At 46.9% G+C, this 14,918-nt stretch overlaps 1 protein-coding gene across 3 annotated transcripts in view; it reads left to right on the top strand.

Moving 5' to 3' along the window:
* The window catches only part of Tmcc3 (transmembrane and coiled-coil domain family 3), a 265,021-nt gene that overhangs the window by 240,047 nt on the left and 10,056 nt on the right, over nucleotides 1–14,918 (top strand). For all 3 annotated transcript variants that reach the window (XM_047549427.1, XM_047549426.1, XM_047549428.1), the window contains exon 2: nucleotides 13,538–14,454. In XM_047549427.1, coding sequence (XP_047405383.1) covers nucleotides 13,538–14,454 — 917 coding nt within the window. The remainder of the gene's footprint in view (nucleotides 1–13,537; nucleotides 14,455–14,918) is intronic.

Genomic DNA, 14,918 nt, shown 5'->3' with positions numbered 1-14,918 from the left:
AACTCTGCCACTTACCACCTTGATGATTCCAGACAAGCTGTTTACTTTTCCCATCTGTAAAATGGGAGTAATAATTCTAACCTCAGGTTCTTGAAAGGGAAAATAATGTATGTGACACATTTTGAAAACTATTTGTTGCTTATATGTCAAGTCCATAATTGGTGATTTCCTTTTGTTTATTTTTTTATTTTTTGTGCTAGGGATTGAACCCAGGGCCTTGCATATGCTGGGCAACTGCTCTACCACTGAGCTACATCCCCAGCCCTGTTTTTTATATATTTTAGTTGTTGATGTACCTTTATTTTATTCATTTATTTATATGTGGTGCTGAGAATCAACCTCATATGTGCAAGGCAAGCGCTCTACCACTGAGCTATGGCCCCAGCCCTCCAGTCCTGTTTTTATTAAATTTGAATTATCTTGCCCAGATCCTGTCTTCTCTTGGTCCATTCTCAAGGTCTACCTTTTTCCATTAAATAAATCATTTCCATCTTAGAGTTTGAAAGGCGGAAGTACGCTCCTATATATATATAGGGAGAGAGAGAGAGAGAGAGAAGTATTATTTTATGAAACGTTTAATTCCATGTGTGTATGTTCACACACCTGGGTGTATATATATGCACACACGTATAGTATAAAAGTATATTTCTTACTGTGGCTCTTATCTAGAATTGGAGTGCATTGCTTTATAGCATAGAAAACTTTTTCATTTTGGGGGTGGGGGTGGGGCTGTGCTGGAGATGAAACCCAGCCTGATGAATGCCATACTCCGGCCGGAGGCCACCTGTATTTTTCAGTTCATGTTCTATTGACCTGTGATTTCCTAGTGTCCCTGGAGGAAATATGAGGAGTTCCCAGAGAGGGGTCCCTCAACTCAGGATGAGCGGGGTTCTTGCAGAGATGAATTTAAGGATGCATTGGACACAGACTTATTTAGGAAAACAGAAACACATATGGGGGAGAATGTGGCCAATCTCAAAAGATGCTTTAAGCGTTCTTAGACTCTTTTTTAAAAAGGAAATTTTGGTGAGATATGATATGAGGGTATCGTATCTTCCTTCACTCAGTCTGTTCTAAATATATCTGTGGCCTAATTAATAGTGTGCAGGGTAAATTTCATTAATGGGTGAATCTTCAGCAACTTTAAGATTTACATAGTTCCCAGAAATTTGGGAGCGAGAGGCCTGAGAGACATCTGACTTGGGGGAAAGGTTTACAGAACTTTACCACAAGGCTGTTGGATTAAAGTTACATTTTCCTTGTCCTTCCTTTTGTCTTCTTTTACCTATCTTTTGTTTCTTCGATCCCACCTCACTAAGGAACAAGAAACTGCATTTGATAATCTTTGAAATGACAGATAATAATTATGCATTTTTAGTAATTATAGTGTGATGTTTTGATACATTTATAAATTGTGTAATGATCAATTCAGAATACTTAGATTGTCTACCATCTGAAGCATTTATCATTTCTTTGTGGTACTTACGTTCAAAATCCTCTCTTCTAGGGCTGGGAGTACAGCTCAGTGGTGGAGAGCTTGCCTAACGTGCATCAGACCTAGGATTGATTCCCCCAGCACAGGAAAAAAAAAAAAAAAAAAAAAAAAAAACAGAAACAAAAAGTTTCTGTATGCTTAAATGCAATGTATTCCACATATTAGATGACCGAGCAAGTAAGTGCAAGGCCCAGGGTTCTATCCCCAGCACCATCAAAAAAGAAAAAGAAAAAAACTCTCCTATCTTGGATTATAGAATTGTTAGCTGTAATCAGCCTCTAAGTAATACAACACCAGAACTTATTCCTCCTATCTGACTGTGACATTGTACCTGTTAAACCATCTGTCCCCTCCCTGGCCTCTGATAACTACTTTGTGCTCTCTAGACCTATGAGCTCAGCTTTTTTAGAATTTCACAAATGAGTTGAGATCATGTGGAACTTGTCTTTCTGTGCCTGACTTATTTCACTTAATAGTAAGATCTCTAGGTCCATCCATGTTGCATCAACATTTGATAATCTTCCTGGTACATTAGATAAATTTAGAGTATTTCAGTTAATTCAATACAGGACTTCCTCCTTATGCCATCACAAATAATGGATTGAATCAAAACATATGAACATGTTCAAAGTAGCAGACACCTGGGCTCCTGGTAGTGATCCTGATGAACCTGCAAGGAAAATGCCATTGAGGAACGAAGGAAGGGACCACACCTGTATATTCTGTACATTGTGTTAATGTTTATCATTTGGTAATTGATGACTTTTACTCTGCTTGGAGCTTGGGAGACCCATGGGACATCCCAGTTCCTGAATATTTGACCTCTCACATGAATCAAAATCATGAACAGTTAGTTCACAGTCCAGTCTGCCTGTCTGGTACAACCTCAGCTGCGGATTCTTGATCTCATTGCAAACAGCTGAGAGAATGTAAACAGGAGGGACAGTGAGCTCTGGGCTGTTTGTCAACCACTAATTCACTCAACAAGCACTAAGGTCCTATTAAGGAAGCCGCGTGGGATGGACACAGGTGGCTTATTAGACAGTTCTTCTATTCAGAGAGGCTTCTGAGTAATGCAGAGCAAATGCGATGCAAATACTTACCATACCTAACAGAAGAAGCACTCTAAAGGGGCAAATGCAAATTTAGAGGAAAGCACCAAGGAAGCCTCGGATTCCAGCTGGGCGTGAGCCTTGTGGAAGGGTCTCCTGGAAAAGCCAGCGTTGGAATCTTGAAAGGAACATTGGGAAGATCTGGGAGGCTGTGCTGAGCAGAGGAGCGAGCACAGAAATAGCAGAGTTCTTGGAAGTATTCCGGGCAGCTGGCTCATCAGACAAACGGAATAAAATGAAGGGGAGAACTCGACTTTGGTGTCATCTGGGCTCTGTGTCCTTTAGGCTGTAGCCACAGTTACGTGAGGCCCCCCACTTTCAGACCTGGCAGGCAGAGCTAAGGGCGCCTGCCTTGTGGAGCGCATGGGAGGGTGTGTGCCGCTGCAGCCTCACTCGGCGGTTATTCGTGCACAGGCTCCAAATATCACAGTGGCCAGGTCAGTTGTGTGTCTGTCGGTCAGCTTCCATCACTATGACCAGATACCCAACGAGAGCAACTTAGAGGAGGAGGAGTTTAATTTGGGGCTTGGTTTCAGAGGTCCAGTTCTACCGTCGGCCGACTCCATTGCTCTGGGCCCAAAATGAGGTGGAACTTCATGGTGGAAGGGCGTGGAAAAAGGGAACCTGTCAGCCATGACAGCCAGGAAGAAGGGAGCAGACAAGAAGCCAAAGACAAAACAGAGGCCAAGGGCACCTCCCCGTGACCCACGTCCTCCAGCCACAGCCTGCTTGCCTACAGTTACCATCCAGCACAGTGGTCCTTTCAGATTATTAATCCATCAAATGGATTGATCCACCGATTAGGGTACAGTTCCCATAATCCAAGTGAACATTCCTACATTGTCTAACATGAGCTTTCGGGGGACACCTCACATCCAAACCATAATAGTGTCTGAGAGGATACGAAGCACCCCGCGGAGAGCTGCTTGAGATGAAAGACTCTGCAGGACAGGTGCTGGGTGTTTGTCATTCAGAGTCTGTTAAGCACATGCTCCTTCCAGGAGTGCCCACCCTGTGTGTTCTGGGGTGAGGGAGGAAAAGGAGGAGACAGACAGTCCTTGGAAATGGGCAGACCAGCCCCAGGGATGGCCTTTTTTCTTTGCCTACTGGCCAGGGGCCTTGGAGACCCATTTTTCTCACCCTCTCAAGCTGCCTCCACTCCCTTGGTCCTGAGGGTGGTTCTCTGGGAGCAGAGTGAGGTGTCCCCATCCTGCTGACCAGATGTCAGTGGGAATGAGCAAGCGTGGGTGAGCGGGTGCGGCCCTCCTGCAAGGCCTTCATGTGGGGCCTGGTGCTCTCGTTCTCCCTTTCCTTCAGAGTTAGGAACCAAAAGCCTCAGTGGACATTTGTTCTGTGTTTAGTCCTAAAAGTGGGCTTCCTGCTTCCTCTTCAGAACTCGCCCTGCCCTGCCCCACATGAGGGAGCCGGCGTCCTTCAGGAAGGCCGGAGAGCGGGGTCCTGGCAGGCGGGATGCTTCCCTCTCCCACACTGCCCTCATTCCAGGTGCCCAGCTCCCCGGAGCTCTTCCTAGAGCCAGCCGCCCAGGTCATTCCTCCACAGTTTCCTCCCCGGGGACATCGCCGGGCTTCACCTGCCATTGCTGCTCAGTGTAAGGGCATCTGGTCTTCGTTACCATGGCCTTCCCCTGCTGCCCTTCAAGGGATGATCTGTTAAAATCTGGCCTTTCCCCCTTTCGTTTAATCCTTATCTATATTTAGTGTGTAGCAAGTCTTTACCAAGTCAGACTAATTTTGTAAGGGATTAGTTTGTATTAATTGAAAGTGTGACTTATAAGCTATTTTGAAGAAATATGTATTTTCTAGTGCATGTAACTCAAAGTAGATTACCAGAGTCGCATGTTAGAGGCTTAACGAGAAGATAATTATTTCTAATTACAGTATCGAGTGTGTGTGCAAATGCTTGAGGATGCTTGAGGACTTTTTTTTTTTTTTTGAGACCCTTAAACACTGCCTCGTCTTCTTTACACTGTGGATTCACACACCAGAGTCTCCAGAGGAAGTGGGGGGCTGTCAGTGACGCATGTCCTCTCGCCCTGGTTCCAAATGTCCCTCAATCTCAGGGTGACCAGATCCTGCTCTACCTGTGGATGCTGCAGCGTTTCCCTTGTGAGTGATGCTGAGGGGGGAAGCCTCACAGTAAGCTACCGGCTCCGGCCCCGCCCCGTGCACAGTGCACTTAGAGTTCAGTGTGCTACTGTCAGACTTGAACTATAAGGAAATTGGTTCCTTGTCCAAAGAAATCAGAATAAACATTTAACCAAGACACTACTAATAAAATGTCCTTTGGGATGCCAGGTGAAGATCCCTAAAATTGGTCCTTTCTAGCACATGGTGGGGGAAAGCCTGGTTTTCTTCTTCCAGAGAATGTAGCAATTGAGGCATCTGAGCAGGTGTCCACGGGAATGCACTGGGTCTCTATCAGCAGATGACAAGAGAGGCGGCTGCTTGAACCTTCAGAGTTATCCCCAGTACAGATTAGCTCCAGACCAAGTTAACAGGAAAACCAGGTGTTGGCCGCTAGGTGCAGTGGTCTGGTTAGCTTCCCCAGGTTCCACGTTCGCTGCCTGGCCGGACAGGTCCACGGGGGAGCAAGAAGCAGCTGGTTTAGAGCTCTGTGGATGTTACCAGTAGAGAGCACAGTAGGAAGCTCCTATCCTGGTAGCCGCCTGGAGGACCCCTGTAGGGCCGTGCTGAGCGGCACCCCTTCCCACAGCACAGGGAGGGCACCTTGCCAGGCACACACAGGACTTCTTACTAGGTCCTTAGGTAGGGCTTACTTCCTCCCTGGGTCCTTGCTCTTGTTTTTACCTTTTGCTTCTATCTCATCCTCAGAGCAATTATAAATGTCTGGGCATTGTTCCAATAAAAGCAATAAGCTTTTTATCCTCATAAAGTCATTTGGCCTAAATCACTGTTTTAGACTATGGATCAAGAAGAATAGGCTCTCCAGACTCTGTCAAGCCGGAGGTGGGGGCAGCTTCTGGAAGCGACCACAGGCTGTGCAGGGAGCGTTGCAGAGATGATGGTGCCTGGCCCAGCGTGAGGGGGTTTCCCACAGAGCCCTTGACTGAGGCCCAGCATGCCCGCACAAGCCTGGGCAGCCATGCCAGGGACACCGCAGAACGGGCCTTCACCCGGCCAGCCTGCCTGTGTGATAAATCTCAGTCGAGCGCCAGCCGAGCCGTATTATCCAGGGACTTCAGGAAACATATGTTCTTTCCAAGCCGCTGTTCTCATCAGAACACAGGTCTGAAGAAAGTATGAATACATACAACATGGGGCTCGTAGTGCCTGATTCATGGGAAAAGCACCCAATCAGGAGGCTCTGGAGACAGCCTGCATTGCCACCCTGCCGTGCCATCAGCCGCTGTGTGCCCCCCGCCGTTAACGTCTCTGTTCCTAATTTCCTTGTTTGTAAAGTGGTAATACTAGCAGAACCTGCCTCCCAGAGTGCTTAACGATACAGTAGGTGCTGTGCTTATCGCTAGCATGACCTTTCACTCCTGGGCGGGAGCCCTGGGATGGTCAGGGAGCATAGTATAGAGGAAGTCACGGGGGTGTCTCTTCTGGGAGGAGCCCTGGGATCCTGTGGCCGATTCACCAGCAGCATTCCGGCACCAGAACCTCCAGCACAGCCTGGGTCCTGCAGCGGAATGCACACTTGTTGGCACGAGCAAGAAATGAACCTTAAAAAGCAAACAAACAAAAACAGCCACTGGCAACCATAGGAATAGCCTTGACTCCAGACCTGAAGCAGAGATCAGCTGAAACAAGACAGTGACATGGATGTCTGGCCACAAAGACTTGTAAAAGCCTTCAGATAATGGAGCTCCTTGTAGGCTGTGTGTAAGTCTGCACCCACTGGTGCCCTGGAACACTTGTGGCCCTGGGACTGGCGGCCATTTGAAGGACCTGACCCTTTCTTATACGTCTGAGCTCAGGCCTTCTTTCTATAGAAAGTGGTTTATCACCTGGCCTTGGGACTAAGCAGGCGGTTGTCATCTTCCCATCATTCTTATCTTTCAGTGCCTCTGTATGTTCATGTCACCCATGCCCCCCAGAACCTCAGAGGACTCCTGCCTCCGTCCATGTCCTTCAGAGTGTCTTATCTATTTCTTTCTTTCATTTAACTTCTTATTTACTTGTACCTATATTTATTTTTGTGTGGTGCTGAGGATTATACCCAGTGCCTCACACGTGCTAGACACTGAGCTACAACCCCAGCCCTGTCTTGTCAATTTCTGTTGCTATAACAAAACATCTGAGGCTGGGTAACTTATAAAGATTATTTGTTTCATGATTCTGGGGGCTGGAGGCTCCACATAGCCTGGCACCAGCATCCTGGTGAGGAACCTGCCGTGCGTAGAAGGATCCAAGGGCATGAGGTGACCTCACTTGGTAACACCTGCTCTTGAGGAAGCCAGTCCACTGCTGTGAGAGCTGCATTAGTGCACCCGCTGTGCAGAGCCCCGATGATCTCATCACCTCCCCAAGGCCCCACCTCTTGAGGTTCCACCACCTCACACTGCCTCGGTGGAGACCAGGCTTCCAGACATGAACTTTGGGGAAGACAGACCACATCCAAACCATGGCAGGAGTTCACAGGAACCCCACTTCTCCCTTCCAGTTCTGTGGACTTGGGGTGCGGGTGGTGTGTCCGCATGGGTCTTCCTTCCCTGATTGTGGATTTCCTCCTGGGGCTGTGGGGCGAGTGTGGAGCGGGAGGGGAGACGCCCCCTGGGAAGCCCGAGCAGCTCCGGCAGCCCCTGAGTGAGGTGTACTGCATCCCAGGGTGGAGGGAAGCTGACTTGGGGGCACAGGAGCTGGGATTGTGCCTGATGACTCAGGGTCAGCCCTTGACGTCTGCCCGGGACGCAGGCTTCCTCGGCCTTTGTTCCAGAACATTGAGTGACAGTAGAAGTGTCTCTGCTGCCGGAAGGAAAAGCACAAGTAGCAGTGGTGTTCCCCAGGGTGCTGGTGGTCTGCCTTCCTCCAAGGTGGTAACAGCCAGGAACTCTGGGAGGGCTAAAAGAGGCTGGCTGGCATTTTTTAAAACATCTTTTCTGCCAAAACAGACATTTTGAAAATACAAAGACGTTATTTTTTTTTAATGACCCCAGGTAACCCATGGTGCAAAAAATAACCATTGTTATAATACTTTGGAGCATGTTTTCCTTTAAGATTTCACATACAGCTGTATTTTTTAGTGAAATCTGGATAAAAATAGCAAAAAATGTTAAAATCATTCTGTATGCTAGGAGATTTTTAAGCACTTTACATGCATTATCTCATTTAATCCTCACAATTTCTCTTTGAGAAGTCATTGTGTCCTATTTTAGAAGAAGAAACTGAGGCAAAGATAAGTTACTTCCAAGGTCACACAGCCCATAAGGGTGAAATTAAAACCAAAGCAGTCTGTCATGACTATATGGCAGGCAATCTTGACTATATTGCAGTCTGTCACACAATAAAATAACTTGAATTAACATTTCCTAGAATTATGCAAGTATCAACGCTGAGCTGTTTGCTTCTGTCTCCTTATTCTGTAGATTAGGAAGTGGAAACCCACTGACCCAACTTAATTCACCCAAGAACACATAGCCAGCTAGTGAATGTCAGTGCCAAAACGAGCCCATGTCTCCTGGTCCACTTAGTCCACCAGCATGTGGACTCCAGGTGATCTGGGAACCTTTGTTCTCACATCCCGACCCGGAAGCCTGGCTGCACCATCAGGTGCGCCCTATAGAGCCAGTGCCAAGTCCAGGTTAGGCCCAGGTACAGGACTCACAGCTTTTTCCTAGCACGTACACTAGTTTCAGTTTGTGCTGAAGGAATTTATGAGCATTGAACAGTAATGTTTATGACTGACTCTCAATTATCCATGCAGTGCTCAGGCCATAAAAGGCCAAAAGGTACAGCTCCTAAATAGCTCTAACTTTATACCCACATCAAACATTTTCACCTGAGACTTGCTGACAAGCAGTAAGATTGATGATTTGGCTTTTAATACGGTTGCTTCCCCCGAGTCTGGCTCTTGAGGACATGCCAAGCATTGTTAGGACTTTGAAGTAAGGCAAAAGTCAGCCAGACCTCTGCATAAACCCTGCAGAGGAGCTGGCCAGCCACAGTCTGTAAGAGAACCACGCTAATTGCATCAAGACAACCCAGTTAGCTGGCTAGCCCTGCAGAGGAACTAAAGGAGGAAGAGCAGGTGGTGACTTGCTGCTGAGTTTGGTAAGGTAACATGTAAACCTTTCTCTCTTCAAATGGGGGAGAGGATTTCTCAGTAGAGAATGTCAGGGTGCCAGGCATGGTGGCACACACCTGTAATTCCAGTGACTGGGGAGGCTGAGGCAGGAGGATCACACATTCAAGGCCAGCCTCAGCAAATTGTTGAGATCCTGTCTCAAAGTAAAAAATGTTTTAAAAGGGCTGAGGATGTAACTCAAGTGATAGAGCACCCCTGAGTTCAACCTCTATTACCAAAAAAGAATGTCAAGCAGATTTTTTAAAAATTTTTAATTTTATACAACTTAATCTGATCTGATCTGTGAGCTCCAGAGGGCAAGAATGAGTTCTTATAGAACTTAGAATGTTGAGTGTAAAGCAGCAAAAGAGCATGTGTATAACAGGCAAAACTACGTACGCTTATGAAAGTGTGGGTCATGGTTACCCTGGTGGTGGGGTGTTAATTGTGATTGAAGGGGGTACAGGGCCTCTGCTCTGTTTAATTGGGTGCCCGTTACACAGCACATTCAGTTTGTAAAAATGCATTGCATGATGTACGTGTGCTCTTTTCTGAGTGTAAATTTACTTCAATTAAAGTTTAAAGATCCTTATTCATGTGTGTATATCTCGTTGCACATTAATATTCAGAAAGAACTCTTGTCGAATCAGTTTGAAATGGTGCAGCATGTATTACCTGGGTATTGGGTGGAGGGAATCTCCACCTGGAGTTGTCAGAGCTACTGGGCAGAACTTATATTTTATTCTGTGAACATGTATCTTAAATGACTTTAGTGTTGTTACGGTTTGGGCATGAAGTGCCCCCAGAAACTCGTGTGAGACTGTGCAAGAAGGTTTAGAGGAGAAATGATTAGGTCATGAGAGCCTTAATCTGATCAGTGAATTAATCCCCTGATGGGGTTAGCTGAGTGGCGACTGAAGGCAGGTAGGGTGTGGCTGGAGGAGGTGGTCCTTGGGGGCGTGGCCTTTGGGCTATGTATTTGTATCTGGCAAGTGGAGTCTCTCTCTGCTTCCCGATCACAACGTGAGCTACTTCCCTCTGCCACACTCTTCCAGCGTGATGCTCAGCCTCACCTCAAGCCCTGAGGAATGGAGCCAGCTGAGACCTCTGAAACTGTGAGCCCCTACATAAACTTTTTTCCAGCTCCTCAGTTGTTCTGGTCAGGCCTTTAGCCACAGCAGTGCATAGGCATACGTTTAAGTGGAAGACGCCTTGGAGTAGAGGGTGGTGTCACTGTGACTCTTCACACACCTGTGGACAGCCCCCCGTGGATGAGAGACAGGAGACCTCAGGCTGGGTGCAGCTCCGCCACCCCCTCTCCTGGGTCACTGCCCTGCAGTCTACTGGGGGTTAACGCACAGCTGAGGGTGAGCGGCGCTGCAGCATGAGCACCCAACTGCAGGAGGAGCAGGTTCCCTGGGGCTAGACAGAGCTTCTTGGAAGAAGGCGCACATGAAATGGGAGCAAGAGAACGTGCAGGGAGTTCACAAGCAGCAGCGGATAGCCAGGTGCAGTGGTGCACGCCTGTCATCCCAGCAGCTCAGGAGGCTGAGGCAGGGGGATCGCAGGTTCAAAGCCAGCCTCAGCAACTTAGCGAGGCCCTGTCTCAGAAGAAAAGGACCTGGGGATGTGGCTCAGTGATTGAGCACCTCTGGATTCAATCCCCAATACAAAAAAATAAAATAAAAAACGGTGAGAGTAATAGTGGGTGGTCTGGCTCACTGAAGATGAATGACATCCTTCAGAAACTAGTGAGGCCTGAAAGGTGACAGGGCCATAGGGTGGCCAGGTTGTACTGTTTCATTTGCAAGGCCTTGGGGAGCCAAGGTTTCTAAGAAGCAGTGTGATCAGACCTGATGCCTCTAGTGTGACCAAGCTCCTAAGTCCGCTGACAGTGCTGTGCCGTTAATCACCCTTTCTGTTCCAAATGGACATTTCCTGTGTTCTTTGTTGGTATTATTTGGGCCTGTTTGTTTGGGTCCACTAATGAGCTACAGGCAATAGCTTCCTCGAGCTTCCCGTGGTCTCCCTCTAGGACTTGAAGATCGCTGGGAACTCTCTTTGTCCCCTAACACTCACCCTATTCCCCTAATACTCACCCTATGTCTTTTTTTTTTTTTTTTTTTTAAATAGTTGTAGATGAACAGAATGCTTTTGTTTGTTATGTAGTGCTGAGGATCGAACCCAGTGCCTCACATGCGCTGGGCAAGCACTCTGCCACTGAGCTACCCCAACCCCTCACCCTGTGTCTTGGCTACCTGAAGTCACAATTCCTCTGTACTTTTTTCAGACATCCTGTTTTCTAGACTTAGAGATTTGGCTTTTATTTCCTTCCAGCTTTCCTACATGATGCTCTTTTGACAGATAAAGCAACCAGTGTCATTTATGCAAATTGGATATGGGAAGAAGGAGCCAAGAAGTAACATTAACAAACTTTTTAAGTAATGGAGGAGGCCTGACCCGCTGGGTTGGGATTGTGTCCTGCTGTCTGTTGGGCTCCCTTCTGAGGTTATGATAAAGCAGTAGGCAGGATTTATCCCGTAGCATGTATCATTGTTAAAAATGGTCTGTATCCAAATCTCGGTCACTGTAAGCACTCTGAGGTCCATTGAGTTAATTCCTTGCTAAGTTTTTGCTGATCAGCCTGTTTAGTCCCTTAAAGGAGAAAAGGTAACTTGTGCTGAATATTGTTTTGTCTCCCCTTGGGTTTCGCTTGAGACCCTGTATCATGGCTTTATTCTGATCGAAGGATTGTTAAGTTGACAAACTAAGATGCTTAGTTTAGATCTTATGAATCATCGTTTGGAGATGGTGCTTAAACTCTGCAGAGACCCAACGTTCATCCACTGAGGATATTATAGTAGGGCATCTTCACGTGGCAAGAGGACTAGAGTTAGGCGATGTAGATTCAATCCTGACTCTTGGAACCCTCAGTTTCTAAGGATTGAGCACATTCTTGGCCTGGCACAGGAGTGTGGTTCCAACAAGAGGACTGTTTTAGTCAGCTTTTTAGCTGCTGTGACTAAAGGACCCAACCAGAATAAATGTAGAGGTGGAAAAGTTGAGGGCTCATGGTTTCAGAGATCTTAGTCCATAGAAGGCGTTTCCATTCCTCAGGGTTCAAGGTGAGGCTGAACATCATGGTGGAAGAGTGTGGCAGAGGGAAGCAGCTCACACGGTGCAAGGAAGCAGAGGGAGACTCTACTCGCCAGACACAAAATATACACCCCAAAGCCAAGCCCCCAATGCTCACCTCCTCCAGCCACATGCCACCTGCCTCCAGTTGATACCACTGTTGACCGGTGACGAGTTCTGCTCCCTCTAATGTTGAAGTTTGAACACTAGAGAAGCATGCCAAGGCAAGCATATTAAGCAGGTTTTATTTAAAGGTAATAATACAAACTTCTCCCAGGAGGGAGAAGGGGGCCATGACTGATGTTCTAGAGTCCCAAGAAGTGAGTACGCCCTACATCTTTTATAGGTTAAGGTCTCTTTTGTTCTCCAGTTCTCTCTCCACTTATCTCTCCTTCCTGCCTATGTCACTAGGCCTGGTTTTGCAGGTGAGATGCAAAAAGTGAGAAGCGATGGGCGGGGGGAGGGCCAAAGTGATTCAGCCAGGCAAGGGCTCAGGGGGCACTAATTAGCTCCTTGCCTGCAGTCCTTGATAAGGGCAGGTAGATTTGGTAATCAGTGGACTCCGCAGATCCTTGACATTCCATTCTCCAAGAAGTCTCCAACTTCCAGGAGCAGATGGCTTTCATAGCCTCCATTTCCTCGATTTGACCCGATCCACTATTTCAACATTAACAGCCTGTCCCCAATTCTACTTCACAGTTACCACTCAGTTAATCCCATCAGGTGATTAATTCACCAATTGGGTCAAGGCTCTCACAACGCAATCATTTCCCTCCTGAATCCTCTTGCATTGTCTCATGTGTGAGCCTTTGGGGGACATTTCACATCCAGACCATAACAGCAACACCTGTGAAGCACCCACGGGACCTGGTACCTCTTTCCTTTGTGGGCACTTCCACTTCCCTTGAGGGTGCTCAGGGCTCCTTTGTGGCTCTTTTCCCTCTGTGGCCTGTAAGTGAGATAGCTCTTCCACGTAGGTTTTGTATTGGCATTGTTTCTTTAAAAAAAAAAAAAAAATCACTGTTATTATGGTTTGGAGTTCCTTGTTTCTGTTTCTAGATTCTGTTGTTTTATTCAGTTATTAAAGTTTATCTTGCACCATGTTTTCAATCACATATGTTTAAAAAAAAATAATTTTCCTGTGCTGATGGATGTACCTGCTGGATCTTTACTTCCTTTTTTCTTCTTTGTTCCTTCTCCTGGCCAACAAGTAATTTCCAAATTAGATGCATTTCCCATAATGGTAACAGGGCATGACAGGCCTCCCAGTCACTTTGCGAAACCAGGACAGACTGGTGACCTTATTCCATTCTGCATTTTCCATACTGGTAGCTGACAGTTATCATCTCATCTGTCAGCAAATGGGACGCCCTGTCTTCAAGTTGGACAGTAGGGAGTGTTGACCCCACGAAACCTGCACTTTGAAAACCTGGAGCTTAAAATACGTTTGTCACATGCACATAGATCCTGTCACAGTAACCGCCTCCTCGACATCAGGTGCTAAAGTGCTTTCTTCCGTCTCTTTCAGGTGGAACGTCATGACATGAATACCTTAAGCCTGCCCCTGAACATACGCCGTGGGGGGTCGGACACCAACCTCAACTTTGACGTCCCAGATGGCATCCTGGACTTCCGCAAGGTCAAACTGAGTGCAGACAACCTGAAACAAAAAATCCTGAAGGTAACAGAACAGATAAAAATTGAGCAGACGTCCCGCGATGGGAACGTGGCAGAGTATTTGAAACTGGTCAACAGCGCCGACAAGCAGCAGGCCGGGCGCATCAAACAAGTCTTTGAGAAGAAGAACCAGAAGTCGGCTCACTCCATTGCGCAGCTGCAGAAGAAGTTAGAGCAGTATCACAGAAAGCTCAGAGAGATCGAGCAGAATGGAGCCTCCAGGAGCTCCAAGGACATTTCCAAAGACAACCTGAAGGACATACAGCACTCTTTGAAGGAGGCCCAAGTAAAGTCTCGAACTGCCCCCCATGGCATGGAGAGCAGTAAATCGGGCATGCCAGGGGTATCCCTCACTCCACCTGTGTTTGTTTTCAATAAGTCCAGAGAGTTTGCCAACTTGATGCGGAACAAGTTTGGCAGTGCCGACAACATCGCGCACTTAAAAAATTCCTTAGAGGAGTTCAGGCCTGAGGCAAGTGCCAGGGCTTACGGGGGCAGCGCCACCATTGTGAACAAGCCCAAGTACGGCAGTGACGACGAGTGTTCCAGTGGCACGTCAGGTTCGGCAGACAGCAATGGGAACCAGTCCTTCGGGGCTGGCGGGGCTGGCACGCTGGACAGCCAGGGGAAGCTCACCATGATCCTGGAGGAGCTGCGGGAGATCAAGGACACCCAGGCCCAGCTGGCAGAGGACATCGAGGCACTGAAGGTGCAGTTTAAGAGGGAATATGGTTTCATTTCTCAGACTCTGCAGGAGGAAAGGTACAGGTACGTCAAAGTGTTCTTCTGGAACTCTCTAGAAGCATGAGTTACTCACTGCAGAGCTTGTCTACGTGAAAGTGATATTTTGATGACTGTGTTTTCAATAATTATGGATATAGATCAAAAGGCATTTAGGGATCAATAGTTCTTTCCATCCTTCATAATTCCAATTTTCATGATTTGTAACAATTGGAGAAAGACATTATATGCGTGGGTCTCTTAAAATATCATGGTACAGTCTGACTCATGCACATATTAAGATACTGGTTCAGTAGACTTCTGTTATAGTTCTATTAACACTAATTCAGAGGTCTGTATTTGATTTCTCTCCATTGTAACAGTCAAATAAAAAATTAATTCATTGTACAACAAGGTAGATTTTATTTGGTATGTTGGGCTTGAAGTCTTTTATGTATTTTTATATGCAGTATTTATTCATTAAATTTTTTTCACCCTAAATAGTTTTCAAA

Source organism: Sciurus carolinensis, chromosome 4 (genome assembly GCF_902686445.1).
Source record: "Sciurus carolinensis chromosome 4, mSciCar1.2, whole genome shotgun sequence".
NCBI classification, from domain to species: Eukaryota; Metazoa; Chordata; class Mammalia; order Rodentia; family Sciuridae; genus Sciurus; species Sciurus carolinensis.
Note: the sequence above shows the minus strand (reverse complement) of the source record. Positions and strands in the feature narration are given on the sequence as shown.